Below are 25096 nucleotides of genomic sequence, written 5' to 3'. Positions count from 1 at the left end.
GCTAGCTAATTCTCACCGTTACTTTAAGCTCGCTCACAAATATACCAGATACCTACAGATACCTATGACAGATACAGACAGTGACGATGCTTGAGCTCAGCAGCTTTGTCTAATCAGCTTGAGAAATAATTTACAATGAAGATGCAAACTCTAACGACTGACACTCTCGTAACCGCTCGTCGGCATCACGATGATGACCTGCCGAAACTTATCCATCGTGCATCGAGCCAGTGGATCGATCAAACAGCAATCAGAACGATTCAGCCTGCTCTGAAATTTAAGATTGTGTACTCGAATATTCTCGGAATAATGCTGCAGATTTGGGTGCCATTCAATCACTGTCGTGCTTGCGAGCTACATCGAACCGCACTATTAGACAGTGATGCCGACATCGAGGGCAACTCCCACGAACGTTCCGGTTCACCAGAATGCTGAAAGCAGACTTCATAGAAGAACCTTGCCCTTGACGTTTGTCCGTGGGCATTTAGGGTAACGTCGGCCTCTCCAATATGCCATTGCCCCCGTAGTCGGAGGAGGTCCCACCGCTTCCGCGACAGGCTGGTCGCTCCCTCAGCCGGTCTGCGGACTACTTTATTTGTCCGTCTCCCGAAGGCGGGCCGATCACGCTGCCACTCTTTGGACGGGCACCCCGGAGGCGGTCTTCCCCGAACGGGCGACCCGCCGGGAACTGACCTTTGGCAGCTCAGCCGGACTTTATCGCTCGGCCGGGCAGAGGCGCCAATTGACATGTCCGCTTCATGAGCGGCCGATCCGGTGATCCGGAGGGGGTACTGGTATAAACCGCGGCGCCGCCTCACAGCCCTGGCCCGGTCATGGCGGCGGTGCTCGTGGCTACCAATCGCCCTTACGCCCCTAGTTCTGTACAAACCGGATTTTAATCCTTGTGCATGTGTTCTTAGAGTGCCGCCTGGAAGCCTCGTTGTAAGAGCTTTCTGATAACGGTCAGCGTACATTGTGATTTGTGTCCCTTTTTTAGATTATTGGATACTTGTTGATGATGTCAAATTTACGCTTAATTTCTTGTGCATAAAGCAAAGTTGTATTTTACTCCGTTGTAAATATAAGTGTAATGGGTTTGGTAGCTAATAGCCTGCTGTAGGAATATACTCGCCATGGGACCTTACAGAAGCTCCCAGCTCAGTAGACTGACGAAATCATAACGCAAGCAGGTCAGGTCATAGGGTGTTGGGGAATAAACCCGTGGAGCTTTGGGGCCCTCGGATTCACTTTACGCGAGAGGCGAGGTCATCTCATAACCTCTCAGCCCGTTGGATGTGGCGGAGGATGGCACTCGCAACCGTTTCTCCGCAGCGTGAGGTGTAAGCTGCTCAGATTTCAGCCATCCAAGAACTACAGAGAAGAAAGGTGGCCTTAGGCTTCTCGGTTTCAATCATGCAATCCAGTCATTTCTTCACCAATGTCGCTATTGCAGGTGCACTGAAGCATGACTCGTATTTCGTCGCTGTCAGTTGCAACCGTGTACATTGCTTTCAAAGTAAGGACTTTGAAAGCAATGTCTCTGTGTAAAATCAATATCTATGGCTGCATCTTGATGATTGCAATTCTTTTCCTCAGAATGGTTATTTTATTTGTGCTATGTAACGGTGAAGACTGAAGTCAGCATTTCTTCGCCACTTATGTCAGTTTGTTTATTTCATCGATTTTCAATGAATTTGCATTCTAGTACGTGGATGGCGGACTTTAGACCCATGCTCGAACGCCTGCGTACCAATAAGGCCGTCGAGTTATTTTGGGAATCATCGCTTTTCTTCTCGTCTGAGTGAGCCCACCCGCGCTGGACCTGTCGGTGGCACCGGAGACCGTTTGTCGCCGGCCGGGTCAGACGGGGTCAGTGGGGTCCATTTCACCGGACTATTGATGACCGGTCAGTGGAGCTCTCCATCCCCCCTCCCACCTGTTCTCCCCGCCCACACCGTCCGCCCGCTGTCAGCAGCTGTGACGGCACGTGGGTGACATAGCTGCCCACGGTATCCCGGTGACCACCAGTCCACTGTAACGGAGCGCCCGTCATAGAACAGGCCTCCGGCGCGCGTGGGATGGCGATCAATGGTATTCCCCTGTCGATATGATCCCTGGCCACTGAGTTCTGATGATATGTCTCAAACTTTTTTCTCGTGCATGTAATTGGACTGGAAGTGCACCTATCGTCACAACGGATCCACGATTGTATGCCTATTGTCAATTGTCGTTAGTTTTTTTTTTCTAAATGTGATGCGTGCCGGCTCCTTGGGCCGTTGTGCTGCTGTTTTTTTATCTTGTGGTTAGATGGTTCGTCGAGTCAAGCTAATGCGGCTGAAAGTATGGAGTTAACTTGAAAAAGAAAACACTCAGCGCTTAAAGGTAGTGTGCCACCTTTGAAAGATTTCCCATTTTATTTTCCTAGGATAAGAAGCTTCTGTTTTTACCTAATATCGCAAAGAAAAAAAATCAAAAATGGGCCTGGAATAGTGCCTTTTTCGCCTAAAAGTTTATCGGTTTTTAGATATGTATAACAACTGTAGTGGGCTCACCTGCAAACAGGCGTCGGGCAACAATCGCGAATGAGGCGCACTTGTGACAATAAGCAAAGGTCATTATAGTGTTACGACCATACGACGTACGGGAATGAGTTATCAGCTGTCTAATCGTAGACAACACAATGTCGAGCCTTAAACTGTAAGCCCGTATTGGTATTGTTTCTTTTATTTGGCTGTCGAACATTATTTATGGTTTGAAATATGATTTTATGTAAAATAATTGATATGAAAAAGCCGTCTTATAAGTTATGACCCCATTTCACCACACGCAAGTGGCAGAAATGACAATGATCAGCTGACGCATTTTTCTTGGCCGAAGTCAGAGCGCGCAGCCCGACGCACCACCACCGCACCACAAAGTATGAGCAGAAGCCGCGCCCAAAGCCAGGGCCCCGGTAAGGTGAGGTAGCCGAGTCGGGGCAGCGTGCGCTGACCCAAGCCGGGGCCGCAGCTTTGGGCGCGGTCTACCGCATCCCCGCGGGCAGCCCCGGGCTATCACATGACACCGGGAGGACGCGCGGCTCCGGCTTGGGTCAGCGCACGCTGCCCTGACTCGGCTACCTCACGTTACCGGGGCCCTGGCTTTGGGCGTGGTCTACCGCACCACCTAACAGGCGTGTTCGAAACCGCAGGAGCTGATGATGAACGGGTTTATCGAAACTTGATTGGATGAGCATATCGGTAATAGCGATTTCAGTGTGTGCATTTATTGTTCATAGTGGTGTGATATGTGGTTGGGGTACGACCGACAACCCGTCGGGGCGAATTTCGCACTGGGGTACTCAAAATTTGAAGAATTTAAGACGTTTCCATGAGTTTTGAAGGTATGGATAAGTTCTAAAAATCCGGTTCTCCTTATCTGGGCCATTAACTCCATACGGTCCAAGAAAGCTGGCACACTACCTTTAAGGAAGAAAATGTCGAGCTCAGCATCGTTTTCTCAGCTTATGGTCTATTTCGTCGTATTGTGTGTTCGTATCAACCTTCCTTTGTACGTTCATTTTACCCATCTTCATCATCCTCCCTTCTTCATTTTCCTCTCTCCCTCCCTCTCTCTCTCTCTCTCTCTCCCTCTCCCTCTCCCTCGCCAGGGGTCCAAAAAGTTTGCCGACTGTCTCCCTCCTAGAAACGTACAGGTCAAGTGTCTCCGTACAAAAATGTATCAATATACCTGTGACATATATTGACACATAGGATAGGCAAAGCGATTGCGATTGCTTGCAAGAAAAGCGAGAGGATGGGCTATAAATAGCCTCCCCCTAGTGGGGTGCGAGTTTAATAAACAAACAGCTCTGGTCTAATAGAATAGATTTCAGAATAATCTAAACTTCTAAAACCTGTAAATGCTGTGGATCAGACTAGGCACTAAGAAGCAGAGTAATGGGCAAAGGCATAGACAAATAGACATTCTGGTCAGGCCATGGGACAGCATTCATCATGTAGTAGCTTTCCAGTTGGATTCTTAAAAAAAAATGACAACATGCTTTATGATCTATTATTCTTGATGACTAGGAAATGCTTCATTGTATTCTTAAATCTTAATGCAGAATAATATTGTTTTTGCCACATATCAGTGATGTTTCAGTGCAAATTTTACCAACATAGTCCATGCCATTCACTTCTGAGGAGCAGCCACATTTCAAATGTTTGATTTCTTACAAAAACTATGCCTACATATGGGAACAGAGATGCTTGCACAATGAACCCTTTTGATTGCTCAATTTAGATGCAAGTGGCATATTCAGAACATTCCAATGAGGTGGCAAAATGTGTACAGCCTTTCAAGAGGCTACAGGTTCAAGACGAAGGGTCCATGGGGGCCTGTCTGTGAATCAGAAAAGGGTCAGGTGCCCTGTTTTGGCTGATCCAATGAAAAGTGAAGTGAAAAATCAGCTTAGTTGTAACTGTTGGATAATTTGGATATCTATCACCCATGTGTCAATGACTTGTAAGCAGTAAGCACTCAAAAACAGCTTCTGAAAATCAATCTGCTGGCTTTTGAGGAGAAGAAGTTGCATTTTGCATAAGAAATGACACAGTTAAAATTTGGGATAGGTAAGGTGTTATTTATATCATAGATTACATGATCATCATCATCATCATCATCATACTGTTTATTGGCACCAATTGGCATGAAATGCTTACTTGAGACTCGGAACTGAGTCACCTATTGGTACCCACCTACAGGCTACAAAAGTTTTATTTGAAATAAAACTTGAAGTTAACAGGCTGACCAATGCATATAATTTGGTCCCACAGTATACCTAGCATTACAATTAGGAGACATTTAAAAACAAACTACCAATCCTCTCAGCCTTACGGAACAAAATAAAACAATACTGCAAACAGGTAGGTAACATCACAGTGCTCTCCTAAAACCACACATGTGGCAATCAGAGGTAAACTTGCAGTTAGCTGCTACGAGTTTCGTCATATGCATTGAACGGATTGATGAAAAATTGTTTGCGCTTTATAGTTTTATACCACAATTTGATTCACAGAACAAAAGATGCCTATAAAGTATGAATCGAAATTTTAATTTGTTCACAGGCACATGTAATACACATGCTTAGGTACCTTTTTACCCAGTCCAAGACTGCCATTTTCCTCTAGGTCCAAAGCCAGAATCCGTCATCAGCACAGATACCTTGCTTTCCATGTGGCGCTTTAGGTTCTATAGAGCCTTAACATAACATAACATAACATAACATGTATTCCATGTAACAGCAGGCCACTTGGGCCCAACGAGGTTACAGGTAGATGAACAAACACTGTATGTAAAACACGGTACAATTACACCATTTCATCGAACACTAGCCCACGCTGTTTATGATACAAGTCTAACTCATTTTTTAAATTACTTAAGGAGGAACTATTGATAACTCTAGGAGGTAAACCGTTCCAAGCTTCTATGACCCTACTGGTAAAAAAGGACTGTCTTAACTTGGTTCTGGAAAATTTCTTTACTAGTTTGCACCCATTTCCTCTCGTGGAATTTGTATTGAGTGTAAACATCTTCCCAAAATCTAACTTATCAATCCTTTTGTATATTTTAAAAAGTTCAATCAAATCCCCTCTTATCCTGCGGTAATGAAGTGAAAACATATTTAAGGAAGCCAGCCTTGGGTTCTTATACACAACTTCGACGCCGCACGGCACTTCACCTTACTTCTGGATAGATAGGGCATCTCAGAACATGGGAACTACTTGTAGGCCTGCTTGTAGGAATAAAGAAAAGACCAAATCAAAATATTTAACCACACCGCACGTAGTGCCGCACGTAAAGCAACGTACGCCAGAACTCCGCCAGTTTGAGTTTGCGGCGTTCAGTTGGTTCTGACCTTGGTTCTGACTTGGTGCAAAATATGACGTCATTATAGAGTCATATGCTCAGTTTTCTTTTAATTTTCTTTTTAACTCTTGTTTTTCATCAATTTCTTATTCAAAAAAAGATATTTGAATAACATCTATGTAATTTCATCAGCATACTGAATGAAATGCAAAGATCCTTCATTCAATAGATGACGTAAATTATATCTGTGTCTCCGGGGCCCAATCTTATAAACGTCGTGAAATGGATATGGCAGCACTCTAAGGCTGGATATTCATTCATTCATTCATTCATATTTATTTTGCACCAAACATTGGCAAATTCCCGACAGCTGATAACAAACAATCATCAGAAATGACAAAACCGTCATGTGTCAGCACGGAGCTTAGGCCACAGGGGCCACGGCCCCCGGTGGGACGTAGCATATATAGTACGCAATCTTATAAAACTCTGTGAAATCGAAAACACGGCACGCTCTTTACGGTATTGGTAGCCGCTGGTTTTGAGGATGCTGTAGAATGATTTTAACCGTGAGCAGCGTGCACATCTCAAAACAGCGACAATCATCAGCTGTTTGCGGTTTCAGCGGCGTCCATTTCACGCCAGAATTTGTGGCGTACTTTGACGAGCTTCTCAGACAGTTTAATTTATTTTAGATAAATTCCATGTTTTTATGATACAACTATGCAATATTGTACATTATGATATTTTTAAGATTAACAAATCCTCCACATATTAACTCATGATTTATTATAATGATGCTTATTATACAGACAACGATCAATTTCAAAATATGTATTTCCAGGAACTAATGCACACATAAAACACATAAAAACGAGTGTTCATCGTTATATGGCTTTATTTTTCAAATTAAAAGGGGATTTTTAAGAGGATTTTAGCACCAGTAACCGTCTTAGATTTTCGGCAGCCACTGCATTATAGAATCGGTATGGGTCTTTAGCCTATTCTCACGTCTCACGTATGACACAAATAACGGACACTTCATGGCTTCTGATTAGATATTTAAATTAATGATTATATACCTTAGTTTGTCAAAAAATTATAAATGCCTACTCACTATTCGTATTTCCTCACTTTCTGTTTGGCACTGTTACTGATCAGTGATCAATCTGTTGTTTCTCTTCCTGCATCTCGATCTGACTTCTGAACCAAGTATCTTGATATAGCTTTGATATGTAGACTGGGTACTTCAATCTTTTGAGGAATTGCGTTTTAGCTTTAGGCTAGGCAATAGGTACCTATGCTTGAATAAGAAGGAAAATAAGCTGTAACTTGACCTAATTCAGTTCATGTACGTAATCTTCGAATTTTAGTAGCTTTATCTTCAAGAAGGAAAATTTAAGAGCTTATGACAAGAAGGAAAATATGCTATATCTTGAATTGATCCAGTTAATGTACGTATCTGATGCTCAAATTGTAGGAGCTTCATTGTCAACGGCATTACTTCAATTACTGAAAGAGTAGCCGAGCTATAATTAAATGATTATTTAAATAATCCTTTATCAAATTTATTGCAATGCCTTAACAGCAAATCAATGCAAATGATAAGTTGAAGAAACACTTTATTCACCGATTTTCTGAGCGCGAGAATGCCCTCGCTGAAATTTTTTTGGTCGGCAATCCACTTTTCAGGAGAATTCTTCAAGCATGTTGGTGTTTTCCATACTTTGCTATCACGTTTTCCATAAATAATTTATTTATTACACATATGTGTGTCTCTAAAAGAAATAAATGCCCTATAAAAATTAAAACACATAACTTTTGCTGTTCGCAAACAGTATGCATAATTTCCAATAGCGACGGCGACAAGACATTGACCAATCACGTTGCGTGTTTCCTGCTGGCGTTGATTTGTACTGTGGGCAAAATGGCGTGAATAGAATTACCATACTATTCTCTTTATAAGATTGCGTGAATAGGGTGCCGTAAATAGAGTGGGGTGGAATGATAGTACGCCATTTGGTAGCACAACCTTTATAAGATTGGGCCCTGGGCCCAATCTTATAAAGGCCGTGAAATGGATATGGCAGCACTCTAAGGCTGGATATATAGTACGCAATCTTATAAAGCTCTGTGAAATCGAAAACACGGCACGCTCTTTACGGTTTTGGTAACCCCCAGTTTTGGATGTGCCGTAGAATGATTTTAACCGTGAGCAGCGTGCACATCTCAAAACACAAACAATAATCAGCTGATTGCGGCATCGTCGGCACCTATTCCACGCCAGAATTTGTGGCGTACTATAACAGCCTGCCCGCAGTGTTGAATGTTGTTGTTTGAAAATTGTGTGAATTCCGAACTGTGAAGTTGAAATTAAATCGAATTGAATTAATTAAGACATGCCGAGGAAGATTCGAGAAGCAGAACGTTGCAAGAGATTGGAGTTTTTTAGGTTTTGTGTGCAAAATAAATACGTAAGTTTTCCAACATATCCCTATACCATGATACCTACTCCGATGTTTCATTGTTCACGGTTTTAATTTTTTTAAGAATTAATTAGTGTTTTGTTTGAGTTGTTTGCTTTACACAATTTCCTTTATGAGTTATCATATTGGGCTATTGATTACAATTATTGTTGAAACTTGGGTGTTAGTAGGGCTTGACGTCGCACGAAGGTTTTCCAACCAAGGAAAAACAAACCTAACCAAACCTGACCTAACCCTACCTACAACCTACAACCTACAAACCTACAGTGTCTAATCTTGGTTGGAAATCCTTTGTGTGACATCTGCTCAACTAATGTCGAAACTTGATTCGCTTCCAACCGATGAGAGGTGCTGTAGGTTTTTAGATTGTGGGGTAGGTTTGTATGTTTTTATGTTGTTGGTGGTAGGTTTTTAGGTTGTACGTAATAGGTTTACTCAGGTTGGGTTCCCATTGTCATTTAAGGAAGGCAGAGAGGAAGTGAGTGGGAGGAACAGGAACCCTGAAATCTGAATCCTAGATGCACCAGCCGAAGTTCTTGGCTGGTGAAGTTGTGAAGTAAGAATGCTGAGAAGGTTGAGCGTCTTTCATGATGACATTCGTAATTACAAACATTTAACTCAAGGTAGATTACACAAGAGTACGGCTCAGTAAACAAAACATGAGAGAAGCAATGATAAGCTGCGATGCAGGTTGTGACTGTGAGTTTCACGCAAAGTCAAATAGTCTATCATTCAAGTGCAAATGAAGCATTTCCTGAAACTTTCCTTAAGCTTAATACTTAGGCATCAGTAGAAATGCAACGGTTTATTGAACTTAATTTAACCTCTGCTGTAGGTATGAACAAACAGGGAACAAGCAGAATACAAAGAGCATCAGTTTAAACACCAAGGGCACCACCTTCGTGATTAACGAGCAGTTAACCAAATGTATGTAATGTTTTTAACACCCATTTAAAGATCAATGATTTTTGTTGTTTATGATGAATTATTGATGATGCTATGTTTCCATGTTTGGTAGTTCAGTTGAACACCATATTATAAAAATGACCTTAGTTCACTGAAGTGCTTAGCAAGTCACATATGCAATCAATGCCACAATACGCTATTATACTTGTGCTACATATATATCATAGGTGCCGCATTTTGATTCAGGATTGATTTGTAGGTTTCATTTCATCCGCAGGGCCCAACACATGCTGCTGGCAGCAGTATGGATGCTGCTTCAACTCGACATAGACTTGGGGAGCAAGACTGGACGCCGACCAGCATAACATACAATATGCTATCCACATTTATTTTTCAGCATGCCATCGCTATTAAAACGATTGATGTGATTTGATCTTATGCAAGCCTCTTTCACGACTTGACCTCTTCTTTGGTTTCAGTCTTCTTTGCTGGCTGTGCACTTTCTCTGGAATGTCTTGTTACCTTCTTCGTCCACATATGCCATCCTCATTTCTTTTTCAGCATGCCATCGCTATTAAAACAATTGATGTGATTTGATCTTATGCAAGCCTCTTTCACGACTTGACCTCTTCTTCGATTTCAGTCTTCTTTGCTGGCTGTTCACTTTTGCTGGAATGTCTTGTTACCTTCTTCGTACTTGCACATACAATTTATATCAATGGCAGTGTGCATGGATCTTCTTTCTCAGTAATGTATGCTGTCTTACCCCAGAAATACCAGTGTTTGAACAGTGAGAAGAGTGTGGTGCACAATGTCAAGCTCATAGCATGAATACCTTTCGGGGTTTGCCTTATGCTTTATTGTCACCATCCGGATTGAGAATGTCATGCACACTTCTGCAGCTTTTCTGTTGATGGACAGCACTTCCCAGTTCAGCTTCAAATCACTATTGAGGGCCAGCAATATGTGCTATGTTTCTTCTGCACGTTCCTATGCTCCTGGGTCCTGACGTACTCTTCATACTCATATTTCCAGTTTTCTGGGTGTTGCTTGTCATTTGTGCATTCTGTTTTTTGTGATTGCCGTCTGCTTATCCAGTTGTACAGTAAATATTGCCATCTACCTACTTCAGGTTTGATTGCTCAAAGCTAAAGTCCATCCATCTCATGAGCTTTACGTATAACGTACTCTTGCCGGTTCGTCAGAGAATGCGTTATGCAATGAATTTTCAAATTTGCTGGACTTGTCAGAAATTATAAACGCAATTGTCTGCAAATTTTTCTGTTGGATTTGATATTTGGGTTTGTCTTTCCTGATGTTCTGACAGGCGTTATTCGGAAAGCTGAGAGGCGCTGCAGCGGGAGGGATCCGTGCGCAGAAGTGGGCCGAGGCGTTGCAGCTGGCAGCGTCGCTGGGCCTGGTACCGCTTGCATGCGATCAGCGGCACCTGCGCAAGACCTTAATAAAAAATCAGCTGGCTTCTAGTCGAGGTGTGTTGAGTGTGTTAAGTTTTCAAACATGTGATGTCTCATACTCACCTTGTAAAAAATGTTATTCTTCAGTAGCAAAGGTCATATGTGCGTATTTTAACTTTTGCTTTTTCTCCTAAGTTTTTGCGTGATTTCACCCCTGCAATAGTGCAGTTCCTTTCTGAATGTCACATTAATTCAGACTCTCAGTACAAAGTAATTCGTCGTTTTTTTTTTAAATTCATTTATGTATTTAATTCATTCATCTTTTTATAGAAGTGGCTGCGATTATTCTCTTTTTTTTTTCAGGTCGCCGTGACCGCCAGAGAAAAACTGGCAATGGCGTTCAAGAACCGCTCGACGAGTTGGACGAGCTCGTCCTTAGCATGGACGATGGCTGTAAGTTTTTAAGTATGCGCATTATAACAGACAGTGCTCACTGCTCGCTACCGTATGTTTCCGCCATTATTGTGTTCCTTGTGCACATAAGTGTCTCAACCCGGCAGTTGGTTGGGGCGGTAAACGCTCGCCAGCCGAAACTGGGAACTCCTAGTACCTGTATTATTGTTTACATCTGTCGCTGATTGCAACTCTCGTTTTGGTCAACTGCACTGACTGAATTTTTTCTTGTTCATTTCAGCATACGATTATATCGTCCCGGGAGCCCAAAACTCCCTAGACGCCAGCCAGAGTTCGGCGGAGGAGTTGTGGGCGGCCGCGGCTGTGGTCCCGTCTGTCGCCACCAGCTCTACCCCGGCTGCCGCCATCGCTTCCACGCCTGTCGCGACCTCTGCCCCGCCTACCGCCGGCGCCTCCCGGCCTGCTACCGGCGCTTCCGCGCCTACCGCCGGCGCCTCCCGGCCTGCCGCCGGCGCTTCCCCGCCTGCCGCCTGGCCTTCCCTGCCTGCCGCCGGCGCCTCCCGGCCTGCCGCCGGCGCCTCCCGGCCTGCCGCCGGCGCCTCCCGGCCTGCCGCCGGCGCCTCCCGGCCTGCCGCCGGCGCTTCCCGGCCTGCCGCCGGCGCCTCCCTGCCTGCCGCCGGCGCCTCCCTGCCTGCCGCCGGCGCCTCCCGGCCTGCCGCCGGCGCTTCCCGGCCTGCCGCCGGCGCTTCCCTGCCTGCCGCCGGCGCTTCCCCGCCTGCCGCCGGCGCCTCCCGGCCTGCCGCCGGCGCTTCCCGGCCTGCCGCCGGCGCTTCCCTGCCTGCCGCCGGCGCTTCCCGGCCTGCCGCCGGCGCCTCCCGGCCTGCCGCCGGTGCTTCCCCGCCTGCCGCCGGTGCCTCCCCGCCTGCCGCCGGTGCCTCCCCGCCTGCCGCCCGGCCTTCCCCGCCTGCCGCCGGCGCCTCCCCGCCTGCCGCCGGCGCTTCCCCGCCTGCCGCCTGGCCTTCCCCGCCTGCCGCCTGGCCTTCCCCGCCTGCCGCCGGCGCTTCCCCGTCTGCCGCCTGGCCTTCCCCGCCTGCCGCCTGGCCTTCCCCGCCTGCCGCCTGGCCTTCCCCGCCTGCCGCCGGCGCTTCCCCGCCTGCCGCCGGCGCTTCCCCGCCTGCCGCCTGGCCTTCCCCGCCTGCCGCCGGCGCCTCCCGGCCTGCTGCCGGCGCCTCCCCGCCTGCCGCCGGCGCCTCCCGGCCTGCCGCCGGCGCCTCCCGGCCTGCCGCCGGCGCCTCCCGGCCTGCCGCCGGCGCCTCCCGGCCTGCTGCCGGCGCTTCCCCGCATGCTGCCGGCGCCCCCCGGCCTGCTGCCTGGCCTTCCCAGCCTGCTGCCGGCGCTTCCCCTTCTGGTGCCAGGGCGTACACACCCTGGGGCCCAGCCGTGCCCTCGCATGAAGAGGTTCTGCGAGAGATGCAGCGGCGGCGAAGCATTGCCGAGAGGAATGTGATGCTGCTGTCGCTGCCGCTGCTGTACCTAACGGCTGAGGAGAGGGTGGAGGTCGCCGGCTATTATGCCGCCTCTCTCCTGAAACGGTTTGGCCAATAGGCAACGTGTGGAAGAGGGCATTCGTGTACCGACTTGCCGGTGTTATTTGGCTTTATTGTTTTGTTTTTGTTTCGCAAGCGCCGTAATGTTCTTAATGCGGCGAAGTGTTTAGCAAGCAGCGACTGAGCGTACCCACTACGCAGGGCAAGGAGTTTTATGTTGTGCTGTAACCGTGTACACAATTGTGATCTGAAAGCCAGTTGACATAATAAATTATGTTATTTACAAGACAGTAATTCAGCGTTCGAGGCACAAGGGATAACGAATAAGACAATCCGCTTTGGTGACGCGACGCAGGCGCCGCCTAGGCGACACGCTTCGAGGGTAGCGGCATCTGGTGGTAGAATTGGGTCTTGTTTGCCGTCAAAGGAGGCGAACCTACACAGATAGTCTGTTGTCACAATTGTTACCCTTATAACGGAACAAATTTTGTTATATACAAGACAGTAATTCCACGCTCAAAGCACCAGCGGTTCCGCCCACATCACAATCCGCTTTGGTGACGCGCCGCAGGCGCCGCCTAGGTAACATGCGTCGATGGTAGCGGCATCTGGTGGTAGATTCGAGTCTTATTTTCCGTAAAAGGAGGCAAGCCTACGCATATATCGGAGAATAAAAAAGACGAACATAAACTAGGGGATAAGCACTATTGAACGAGTTACTAGCAAAGGTCCAAATGACAGGCTGCGCTTACCCAGGTCAACCTACCGGCTGACACGCGGTGCCACCCGTCCGGCTGGGCGGCGTTCCACAGCCGCCGCTTGCACGCCATCCGCACACGCGGCAAATTTGGTTTCCACGGAGACATCAACAAACTCCAACGCTCCAAAACTATCACATCCTGTGACATCAGCTACCGAAATGCGCTAGCAACGTGGTAGCAGCTTCCGTTGTAACGCCGCCCGGGCCACGCCTGGTACCGTGACTGGAGGGCGGATCCAGGCAGTCAGCCGCTCACCGGCCAGTCGGCCGGTGGACCACCAACTGGGCGGTGTTACAACGGAAGCTGCTACCACGCTGCTAGCGCATTTCGGTAGCTGATGTCACAGGATGTGATAGTTTTGGAGCGTTGGAGTTTGTTGATGTCTCCGTGGAAACCAAATTTGCCGCGTGTGCGGACGGCGTGCAAGCGGCGGCCGTGAAACACGAGAGACGTGACACTGACGCTTCACATTGGCGGCTGGCATCGTGCGGCTGTCTACCGCAGGAACCTCCTGACAAACTGCGCGCGCCGAGCGAAAGCTCTGCGCCTCACAGCTGCTTCTGGCTCCGCCTCCGCTGCCTCTGGCTCACGCTGCCGGGCCACCGGCTCGACAGGCTGCGGCGCTCTGGCGTCGCGCTCGTGGTCCAACCATTCGCCTCCGTCGCCGGCCAATTTGGCGATGTTGTGCAGTACGCAGCACGACCTGTGCGATGAATGAGTCCTAACGAAATTAGCATTACTTGAGACAAGTTGCATTCTTTAATACATAAAGTAACGTTAAACGAAAACAAGTATAATATTTCCAACTTTGAGTTAAGTTAACCCGCGAGTTAGAAAGAAACCACGACCAAGAAACTACGCGACCAAGAAAGAAACCAGGGCTGCGGAGTCGGAGTTCGGAGTTTGAGTTGGAGTCAGAGACGGAGTCGATTTTTGAAGCTAGAGTCGGAGTCGGAGTCCCCTTAAAATCCATCGACTCCGCAGCCCTGAAAGAAGCTATGACTTACATCACCGCCAAAACCGAGTCGGCGACACGTCGGAGCCGCAGCCCGCTGCCTTGGAGGCACGCCCACCTCATCTTCAGTTGCCCGAAGGCCTGCTCCACCGAGACGCGTGTGCGGCAGTGCGCGCGGTTGTACCTGCCAATGCCGACATAAAATTGAAATGCAGGTGAACATTAGTTGAATGAAAGAAAAACATCCATAAATACATTACTTTCCATATGATAAAGAATGAACGTACAAATAACCAACAGACAATGAACGGGCAAAATCCTGGGATGTAAGTGCGTGAAGGATGCGACAGGAACGTGCAGAAGAAACACAGCACATATTGCTGGCCCTCAATAGTGATTTGAAGCTGAACTGGGAAGTGCTGTCCATCAACAGAAAAGCTGCAGAAGTGTGCATGACATTCTCAATCCGGATGGTGACAATAAAGCATAAGGCAAACCCCGAAAGGTATTCATGCTATGAGCTTGACATTGTGCACCACACTCTTCTCACTGTTCAAACACTGGTATTTCTGGGGTAAGACAGCATACATTACTGAGAAAGAAGATCCATGCACACTGCCATTGATATAAATTGTATGTGCAAGTACGAAGAAGGTAACAAGACATTCCAGCAAAAGTGAACAGCCAGCAAAGAAGACTGAAATCGAAGAAGAGGTCAAGTCGTGAAAGAGGCTTGCATAAGATCAAATCACATCAATTGTTTTAATAGCGATGGCATGCTGAAAAAGAAATGAGGATGGCATATGTGGACGAAGAAGGTAACAAGACATTCCAGAGAAAGTGCACAGCCAGCAAAGAAGACTGAAACCAAAGAAGAGGTCAAGTCGTGAAAGAGGCTTGCATAAGATCAAATCACATCAATCGTTTTAATAGCGATGGCATGCTGAAAAATAAATGTGGATAGCATATTGTATGTTATGCTGGTCGGCGTCCAGTCTTGCTCCCCAAGTCTATGTCGAGTTGAAGCAGCATCCATACTGCTGCCAGCAGCATGTGTTGGGCCCTGCGGAATGCATGAGTTCATCAAGAATATTAACAACATCATACCAGATAGCAACAGCTGGAACAAGATCGCAACCAGACATGTGCACGGATCCGAGTGATGGATCCATGATCTCGGTGGATCTCAAGCAAACCATTAGACTTGGATCTATGATCCCTAATGGATCTCTCGATAAATTAAAGAGCATCAGATCTATAATAGTCACCCATCTATGATTCCGTCGGATCCGAGATCAGGATCCTTAGGATCAGACCCCAGATCCATTTTCTCGGATCCATGCACGTCTGATCATAACCAACACAACTTATGTTACGCAGTGATCTGGCGGATACAACTGCAATACAATGGCGGATACAGTCGTTTTCATCTCACCGTTCTTCGGCCTCAGTGGTTGGTCGGTCTATGGGAGTAAGCAGCCACGTGCGGCTTGGATAGGCACTGTCTCCCAAGATGACGGGCTCCTCGACAGGTACCAGGGCGTTCCTCTCCAGCCTGAAAGATTGATAATCAATAATCAATGACTTGACGATGACAGCCTGAAAGATAATCAATGACTTTCAAGAGGCCATCGCCAATGATGGCGTGCTTGATGAACACCGGTTCAGAAGCCACCCATCAGTTGATTACGATCACATTTACATGGAGGAAAAACGCATTAAGTCGAAACAGCACAATGGTCTCCCATTAACCTGCGCCCCGTGGGGAAGGGGGACCGAAAAAGACAGGGGCCCCTCTCTTTTTCCGTAGATATTTCCGAAACGGCTGCAGATATCGTCACCAAACTTTCAGAACCCCTCCGGGCATCGATTAACCTTGACCTGACCTTTACCAGAACGTAACCTTAACTGGCCCCAAAGGTCGCCCGACCCACAAGATCGCATTTGTCATGTAAAATGAACCATAAAACATTTATCACACCACACTTCATATTGTGACCCTCAGTGACCTGAGCTCTGTGAAAATTCGACCTTTTACCTGACCTGAGACGTCATTGGTTAGGCCGAGGTCAATGAAATTAGGTCACACGGTAGTTCCCTGTTGGGGCTATCTAACGCCGTTTGAATTTTGAAAATCGGCCGGTAACTTTCCGAGACCTTAGGGGGGGGGGACCGAAACACCCCCCCCCCATCGGATGGTAGGGTCCGCCGCGGTTAACACTTTTTACCTCTCTGGGAGGCCGGATGTCGCCAGAACCCGGGAGTCGTGCTGCCGACCCCCAGCATGGGCGCTGACGGCAAAAAACTTTCCGTCGGGCCCGGCAACCGCCATGACGTTAAGGGAAGTTTGCTGGTGTCTGTTAATGAACGCGTTCTCCTCCCTCGCTGGGGCTCGGATCTGCACGTGGCAGCCGTCTATGCACCCTGTGGCATGTCCAGGAAACACGCAATGATGCACATATCTATAAGTTAAGTTTATGGCAGGGGTCGGGTCATTCTTAACATTTGAAACACCAAATAACAAGTAAGATAACACACAATCGGACAATGGCACCCGTGATCCCTCATTATGTCCCTGAGGGCATCTCAGGTCACGAATAGGTTTATCAGTTTTCACTAATGACTTCTGATAGATGCATGCTAGAGCGATGCATACGCCTTATAGATGTGTTTGTTCGATAAAACGGATCGACTGATAATGGTAACCTACCTGACGAAAATCTGAGACGGATGCTGATCGGGGTACTGGTAAAGTGGTACACAACAAAAAAGACCATTTCTGAGGCATGAGCATCTTACCGATGACATCTGGCAGGCCGCCCATCTCGAAGAAGCGCAGCTGCACGGCGCGGCAGGCCTCCCTGGTCTGAGGGAAACTTATCAACCCCAACAGCCTGTGTACCAAGGCAGCCATCACACGATGTATGGTGCGGTGGATGGTGGCGCGGCTAGGACCGTGGGCGTCACCGACCACCGTGTAAAAACTGCCGGTGGCCAGGAACCTGGGGACATGTTTCGGATCATTTGTTTTGTCATATTTTGCATTATGAAGCTGGAATGGTTGGGATAGTCGTATTCCACAGAAAAGCATTGATCAACTGATGAAAGGTACCTACAAGGGGTAAGGTACAGCATGATGAATGTCCTTTGCTATGTAATTGTACCTAGGTGGCATGCTATGGTCCTTCAGAGCCCAGGCACAATTTACTGTATGAGGCTGGAAGCAAACTAGGACATGCAAAACATTATGCCTATTTCTTCAATCACAGAGGCACACATCAGTGCCCGCAGCTGCATGTCAAAATGTATGACAAATCAAAGAAATAGCAACACTTCAGGTTCAGAAAGCTGGACTCGAGCATTTGAGAAAGAGTCAAACTCAGCTAGCTACATGTGTCACTGACAAGAAGATACACATGGGTTCTAGGATTCCTCATAAGCTGAAACATATATTGAAATATTTGTTAGGACTTAGGATATCTTAGCAGACATTGAAGAGAAATAAGTAAAGATTCAGAAGCATAACAGAAGGGCACAAGGTGGATAAAGGGACAAGGTGCATAAAGGGATGGAAGAGATTGTCATCATTTGGCAGCAGTGGCAACAAATCATTGCGACTATGACCAAGTAATGCAATGTGATGAAATGTAAACCGTGTAATGTATCGAAAGAGAATGCCAAGAAGCTCCAAAACCAAGATGCTGCAGTTTGCTGTGAAAGATTTGTTTTGTCATGCTGAAGAATTGAAGTGAAGAGAGGAGCATGAAGTCAGCAGAGGAGCTGGAGGAAGGAGCCTTAAGACTAAGGTCATGCAAGGATGTAGCTTTGCAGGCCGTCGTCTTCATCCACAGCCCTGAGATGAGCTTGCTGATGATTGTGTCTTGATGACGCAGCGGAGAAGCTGCCCTGTGAAACAAATATCACCAATGAAGTTCGCCTGCCAAGCCCTAATGAGTAAATGCTAACATGTTCAGATGATACAAATTTACTCATGAAGCAAGCAAATCATTCAGTAAATCTAAAAAAAGCAGTAGCAGATATTAAAAAAAAAACTAAAAACAGAACTGAAAGACAATAATGCCCAGTGTGTATTCTTTTAGATATTTTTAAGGCAACGGTGAAAGACATGACTGTATCATACATCTGGTTTATTCAACGGCCGGTGAGGAATGGTGTAAACTGGTGTGAAGAAATAGACCAGTCAGAAAAATTCACCAGTTTGCCTCAGCTAACAATGTGAGATAGCCTTGCTCAAACATAGCCAATGGGTTTTTGTCTTAAACATTAATTTATTGCTGGCATACAGTAAAATACACACCAAACATTGCCAGTGGCAACTCGGTCAGCGACTGATCTTTGAGCCTAAGAACCTTGGTCATGAAAATTCATTTGCACTGGGCCAGATCTTGTTCAGTATGGCATAGACCAATGAAACAACAAGCAGACAACTAGCATAGTGACTAAATTTGAACAGAAAATAATTGTCTACCATTGCATGTTGAGTATTTTGACATTTGCCCACATAATATAGCTTAAAATTGACAGCCATGCAATATGGTAAACAATTGCTGGCACAGCTTAAGCTTGCAACAGTTGGAAAGTAAATGCCACCTACCTCAGGGTGACCAGCACTTGCTGCCTCGGTGTCAGGGCCATGTTTCGCCTGGTAGGGTGACTGATGTCGTCTTCAATTACTCGGACTATCTGGCCCACTACGTCCGAGGTTAGTCGGAATCTCTCTCTAAGAGGAAAAGGCATGTAGGCATTAAAACAAGCACAATTTGTGGGTGTCCCAACATTGAAAGAAAATGGACAACTCTATACAACATAACAATGATTACAACTTTCCAGGTTAACTCATCAATATACTTGTACCGAAGGTTAAGTAGTTTTTGGAAATCAAATAAGTTTTAGTAGGAGATTGAACCGTTGCAGCATTTCAAACCACATTTTTCAATTCTTAACAAAATCATCCTCTACGAAACCTTCTACCCAATCGATATGCCTGCCAAAATGAGTTCTAGATAATTACAAGAAACTCAAAGTTGAAGTACACTTACCTGAACTTCTCCGGAGTTAGATCCTCCTCGGTGTTAATCCTAGGCCGGAAAACCCGACCAGCCCTTATATTGGGCATCTGGCCGAGTTAGATAGAGAAATAGAAATAGGTATATACAAATATTAATATAAAACAGGTCAGTAAAAATTAAAAAGATCTACACTTCACATCAATGAACAATAAGCTCAAAATCTCAAAATACCAAGCCCATCAAGCCCAATCAAGCCGAAACTGAAATAACAGAGGAGCGCCGGCGTGGTTACCATGACAACGTACCCAGCAGCAGCGCATCACGCCACTTATCGTCGCAATAGCATGATGTACGAAAGGTATCATCAACAGAAATCTCGTCCGGATCCGACCAATCAAATCGCGCGATTTTCGCTAGCGCCGGATAGTACCGTGGGCAAAATGGCGTGAATAGAATTGCCACACTATTCTCTTTATAAGATTGCGTGAATAGGGTGCCGTGAATAGAGTGGGGTGGAATGATAGTACGCCATTTGGTAGCACAACCTTTATAAGATTGGGCCCAGGAGCGTCAAAAAATATGCATCGACGGACAGTGCCAGGAAGGGTCATACTCCTATTCGATCGTTAGGGAATCAGCCCTTATTGATTGATTAGCCCTTCCACCTCTGGGTCGGTCGCTTCCACCTCTGGCTGTCTCCGGGGACAGCTGAGAGCCAGTGTTTTTTAAGAGATTTTTCTCTATAATTTCTCTCGATTTCTCATTGCCAATGATGAAATGATAAAGAAATGCAATGAATACTAAAAAAAAACTAGCAGATTTGAGAAACCCGGGAAATGTTCATGCAAAGTCGAAAGCCTGGAAGTGTCTCTTTCTCATCAGTCCTCGACACCAATTCTGTCTCCAACCGGTGTTGGAAGGGTGGAGGGTTTTTGGACCCCTGTGACCCTCGCCCTCACCCTCACCCTCACCCTCACCCTCACCCTCACCCTCTCCCTCTCCCTCTCTCTCTCTCTCTCTCTATCTATCTATCTATCTATCTATCTATCTATCTATCTATCTATCTATCTCTTTCCCTCCACCCTTCTCTTTCTCCCTCTCCCAGTGTCTACTTCTTCATCTCTCTTCGTCTTTCTCTCCCTGTTCCCTCCCTCCCTGTCTCTCTCTCTCTCCCGACCGCCGTGAAGTGACCTCATTGTTCCAATCTGCCACCTCCCTCTGCTGACCTTTGTTTCAATCTGCGCTGTTTCAGACGCTGTCTGCGCTGAATCCCTTCCGTCAGACAAATGCCGAGATCCTGCAGGACACGGACCTGGCCGGACCGCTGGCATTCTGCCTGGCGTTCGGAGGATTTCTGCTGCTGGTGAGTGTTTTGTGTCTCTCGATTCTGACCTGTCAGGGGGTTTGAACCGTCTCCGCGCAGCAGTGACCGTGTGACGCACACTGCTTTTATCGAGAGTGCCTCGCACGGCTCAATTTTTCACTACATTTCTGTTGGATGACGCCATGATGTCAACGCTCAAAGCCGTTCCACTAATAGTGCGGTTGATGTGATTTCGGATAGATCTATATATCAAGCGGGAACTGTTAGAGGACCAAGTTCGATGGAACTTTGCCGGCTGGTACTCGTTTTTAGTGGATTTTGAAGTCAGTGGTCCGTGAAGACATAGCACGATTGAACGAAACGAGCGAGCAGAGACGTCTTATGTACACCAAAATACATTACTGGGTAGAATCGGAAAACTATTGTTGTAGTATCTAACCTTCGATGGTAAAATTTCATTCAAAATGATGAACTAAAGGTATAATTTAAAGGAGAATTGTTGCCGTAGAGTTTTTGGCTGCTATCCGATGCATAAGTATTCAAGTGCATCGCAATCTGCCTATGCAATATAGTACATATATGCATGTAGGCACTTTGGTGTAAGAGGCTTCTGCTCTTGTGCGTGCCGCCTTGACGCTGACGAAAGGTCAGCTAACAGGTCATCCCATGTCCATCCCTTCCTTGTCTCTCACGTCCCCATCATCTCCTCATCCCTGCCGTCTCTCCTGTCCCTCTGCTGACCGGCCTCGTGTCCGAATAGCTAGCGACAAAACAGCTAGTGTCATTTGAGCTAGTACGTTTGAGCTAGTGCCTCAAAAGAGCTACTGTTAACGCCAGACCTCTTGAGACCCTAATTTTTCGCGATTATTTTTAAATGCGTGGAAGAATTTCAACCAACCTCAGGACATGGCCGTTTCAAGACCTTCCGAAACTTTTATAATTTAGATATTTTGTCGCCATTTCAATATTTCAAGCACTTCTCATTGACTCGTAATGTTAAATTACGAGCAAGATTTTCACTCGGCGTGTAGAGGCTATCACCAGTCAGTCTGTGATACGTTATGACGTCACAGCTAAGCCCCGCCTCTGTGGTCTTGGCCTGCGGCGGTTTCGGGCCGGCGCGCGGTCACTCGCGCTGTGGCGGGGAGCGGGTACGGTCGAGCGGTGCCGAAAGCCGGCGGAGTTGTGCGTAACGTCTTGTCTGACAGTGCCCAAAGAGCGACATGATGACGAGGAGCCATAAATGCTCAATGCGCATTGCTTGTACAAAGCTGATATGTTCGCTGATATTTATTTTATTTTTGATAAGCTGCAAATGACGGGCAGATGTCATATAACTGACATAAGGTTAGGAAATATTCACCTGTATTTAAAGCCTATGGCGTTGCAGATAATGCGATAATGGGATGTCGAATGTCATCAAGTAGCTCCTGATTTGTACATCGCTATGCACCCATCGACCAGCGCAATAATTAGGTAATTGCCTTCGCTTCACATCATAAGGCTCGCTCGTATTTCACCAAACAGATATCCTACATCGAAAATCGTATGTGTTAGGAATCGTTAACGTTTTTTCGAAGCATGTGTGAGTAGTAGATTGAGGAGTGATGGTCCTCTTGGTCCCATATACCTACAAGAATCAACAGGAGCCTAACATTTACTTGACGGTCTGCTGCAATTGATTCATAGCACGTGAAACGTCAGCGAAATTCATAATCCTTTACAGATAGCAGGGGTGTCGTTTGTACAGAGGTCGCTGCTGGGCACGGGTCAATGCCGTAGTCGTGGGCGGAGCCTAATGTCATATGACGTATGAAAGCCTCTATCCAGGATGGAAAAACAGTTAACATTACGAGTCAATGACAAGTGCCACAAATATTTAAGTGACAACAAACTGTATTTGAAGAAAAATTTCGGCAGGTCTTGAATCAGCTATTTCCTAAATATGGTTGAAATTAATCCACGCATTTTAAAATAATCGCGAAAAATTAGGGTCTCAAGGCGTCTGGCGTTAACAGTAGTGATTTAAAAGCTAATGTTAAAATAGCTGGTAACTTATAAGGGCTAGTCCCAAGGAGAGCTAGTGGTGCAAAGAGCTTTGAAGATACCTATTACAATTACTTTGACGATACCTACATTGGGAGGCAGGGACGGAGGGGGCAGAGGAGAACACCAAATTTCGGAAAAGACATGTGGAATGAATTCGCAACGAAGAGGGAATGCCGAGGAACAACAAGAAAATTGAAGGGTGGCACAGGACAATGCAAGGAATGGTGGACTCGCCACACCCGTCACTTTGGTGTTTTCTGGCCGTGATTCAAAAAGAAGAAGCGCTGCAAGCTGCCGAACCTTACAAATTCAAAGCAGGAAACGAAGTTCAAAAACAAGAGAAAAATTATGCCGATATAAATAAACGAATTAAGGTCCTCATTCGCCGTCTCACAGAAGACATCATAAACAGGCAGGAGCTTCTTCACGGAGTTAGATACAACATTTCGATGAACGTTTGAGAATAAAATCTGAGTCGTATGTTTCTGTCTTTTTTAATATTACGACCTTTTTATAGTGACCGATCTGATCTGAACTGAACCTTGAAATCCCGAAGAGGTACGGCGTGAGCCGATCTACTAGCCCTTTACAACACTTGTCATTTTGCTCCTAGCCGTTTTGTGGGACTAGTTACAATCGCACTAGCTATTTTGTGGCACTAGCCCAAATGAGCTAGCTCAAACAACACTAGCTCTTTTGTGGCTAGCTCATTCGTATGTGAATCCTGCTGACCGAAGCGCCGTCCGCTCCCTCCGTCCTATCCCGCTGTCCTATCCCGCTGTCCTCTCCCGCTGTCCTATCCCGCTGTCCTCTCCCTCCGTCCTATCCCGCTGTCCTCTCCCGCCGTCCTTTCCGCCGTCCTCTCCGCCACCCGCTCCGCCGTCCCCTCCCGTCCTGTCCTGTGTTCCGCTCCCGCCGCCCGCCCCCAACACAGGTGAGTCGGTATGGCGATCAGGCGCCGCCGCTTCAAAGAGTTTGACGAGCTGCATCAATGGCCCTGATGAAATGCACGGAATTGGTATTCCCATTGAGCTGCAAACTAGCCGATTACGATAAATTGCGACCGGTTCGGGTGCGCGACGCCGACCATCTCGGGCCCTGCTCAGAATGTCAAATTGCATCCACCAGTTTAGAAATATAGCGGCATGAGCCGATATTGACTCACGCTGTGCCATTCATTCGTCATGATCGGTATTGGATATTTATTTCTTGAAAATGGTCTGCAAATCACTTAAACTCCATTGTATATTTCACTCAACTGTGGAGCTAGTCTATTAAATTGTGACGGGAAACAATTACGCGGGCCTTAGTTGTCCCCACGGGGCGGCCCCATTGGCAGTGTGTTTGTGCGTCGCGGCGCACTGCTCGCTCTGTTAATTAGGGCGCTCCGTGTCGGTATAGGTGACGCGCCGCTCATGTATGCGCCGCTGGCGCCGCTCGAAGGACCGGCGGCCGTAAACCGTCGCCGGGGCCGGGCGGCGCGCTAATTTTGTTTGCCGCTGCCGGTCGACGTTTTCTGGCCGACGGCGTCTCGCGGGTGCCGACGGCGATTTTACCACCTGCCATAAAGGGTCCGGGATACGACGGCCGGGGGAGGGCGCGCCGACGCCACTGACGATGGGGTGGGGAGCGGACTCTTGGATTTACCACAGCCCCAAGAAACTGCCGCTACGGACGGGATGGGGAGCGGGATTCTTGGATTTTACCATGTCCCAAGAAACCGCAGCTACCGGGCTGAGGGAGGTGCCCGCTTCATTTATTAACGGTGCGGTACAATGATGTAGGAAATATCGGTGTCAAACAGCCGTTCGATGACTGAACCGTAATTTATGCAGACTTTCCAATCGATGTTTGATACCTGCCACGTTTCATGGCTCAAACATGAGCTAAGCGATTGGTAATGCCCCATTTTGTGTGTCTGGAACTTGTAATATTGTTTAGTGCACCTGAAAGAAACACTATATTAGACAGTCTTTGGCTTCGCTGTTCCGACGGCGCTTGTGATGGTGGTTGTGCGATACTACCTGTCAACTTTACACTTTTTCTATAGGATTGAGGACCTTACCTTTTCCGTGCCGCCTTTTCTGGTAAGCTACGATCACCTTAACCTCCCCTTGAACTTTATGGTATATCCGAGCCTTACCTCGCTCCATTTCAACCGTTCTTGACGTATTCAAACCGCGCTCCTTTCCATTCTCACCGTTTGTGAGCAGTGCTGACCTTGCGTCGCCGGCTTCTGGTCGACTGGGTTTTGTTTTCGCCCAACTTTGTGGCTCCCAGGCGGCGCCGAAGTGCTGAGGCCCTCGAGTAACTGCCGGTCTCGGAGCCGCGCCGCGCGCAGATAGTGCTGGCTAAGCGC

General features: G+C 47.1%; 2 protein-coding genes and 1 long non-coding RNA gene across 6 annotated transcripts in view; 2 read left to right on the top strand and 1 right to left on the bottom strand.

Annotated features, from left to right (window-relative positions):
- Positions 1–20758, top strand: part of LOC122366563 (protein YIPF5-like) — a gene marked incomplete at its 3' end in the record, with an annotated part of 101800 nt that extends 81042 nt beyond the window's left edge. The window contains exon 5 of the mRNA XM_043338952.1: positions 20617–20758. Within this exon, the coding sequence (XP_043194887.1) occupies positions 20617–20758 (142 nt within the window). The remainder of the gene's footprint in view (positions 1–20616) is intronic.
- On the top strand, positions 7973–11587 carry LOC122367173. 2 transcript variants are annotated; one of them, XR_006254024.1, is made up of 4 exons: positions 7973–8324; positions 9520–10732; positions 11021–11110; positions 11352–11587. It is a non-coding gene; the product is annotated as an uncharacterized LOC122367173 (long non-coding RNA). The 2 variants fall into 2 exon arrangements; XR_006254025.1 differs by lacking the exon at positions 7973–8324 and adding an exon at positions 8440–8892.
- Positions 13339–19828, bottom strand: LOC122367163 (putative nuclease HARBI1). 3 transcript variants are annotated; one of them, XR_006254023.1, is made up of 7 exons: positions 19395–19828; positions 18950–19075; positions 17134–18240; positions 16563–16758; positions 15770–15889; positions 14387–15397; positions 13339–14082 (listed from the first exon to the last, which is right to left on the bottom strand). XR_006254023.1 is itself a non-coding variant. In XM_043340034.1 (7 exons), the coding sequence occupies exons 3-7, from the start codon at positions 17423–17425 to the stop codon at positions 13875–13877; spliced, it is 948 nt and encodes a 315-aa protein (XP_043195969.1). In that variant the 5' UTR covers positions 17426–18240; positions 18950–19075; positions 19395–19817; the 3' UTR covers positions 13339–13874. The 3 variants fall into 3 exon arrangements, 2 of the variants coding, with proteins under 2 accessions (XP_043195969.1, XP_043195976.1); XM_043340034.1 differs by having other exon boundaries at positions 14387–14518; positions 19395–19817; XM_043340041.1 differs by lacking the exons at positions 17134–18240; positions 18950–19075; positions 19395–19828 and having other exon boundaries at positions 13766–14082; positions 14387–14518; positions 16563–17111.
- Positions 20759–25096: the final 4338 nt, after the last annotated feature.

This window comes from Amphibalanus amphitrite, unplaced genomic scaffold (assembly GCF_019059575.1).
Source record: "Amphibalanus amphitrite isolate SeventyFive unplaced genomic scaffold, NRLGWU_Aamphi_draft 000030F_arrow, whole genome shotgun sequence".
NCBI classification, from domain to species: Eukaryota; Metazoa; Arthropoda; class Thecostraca; order Balanomorpha; family Balanidae; genus Amphibalanus; species Amphibalanus amphitrite.
The sequence above is the reverse complement of the archived record's forward strand: the minus strand, read 5'-3'. Positions and strand labels throughout refer to the sequence as shown.

Bases quoted from the DNA above. Each gene is read 5' to 3' on its own strand.
- LOC122367163 (XM_043340034.1), bottom strand. From the start codon at position 17,425: ATGCTTTTCTGTGGAATACGACTATCCCAACCATTCCAGCTTCATAAT. The intron at 16,759-17,133 runs GTAAGATGCTCA...GACATGCCACAG, and splicing joins CGGCCTGCCAGATGTCATCG to GGTGCATAGACGGCTGCCAC. The intron at 14,083-14,386 runs GTAAGTCATAGC...TTCATCGCACAG, and splicing joins GACTCGGTTTTGGCGGTGAT to GTCGTGCTGCGTACTGCACA.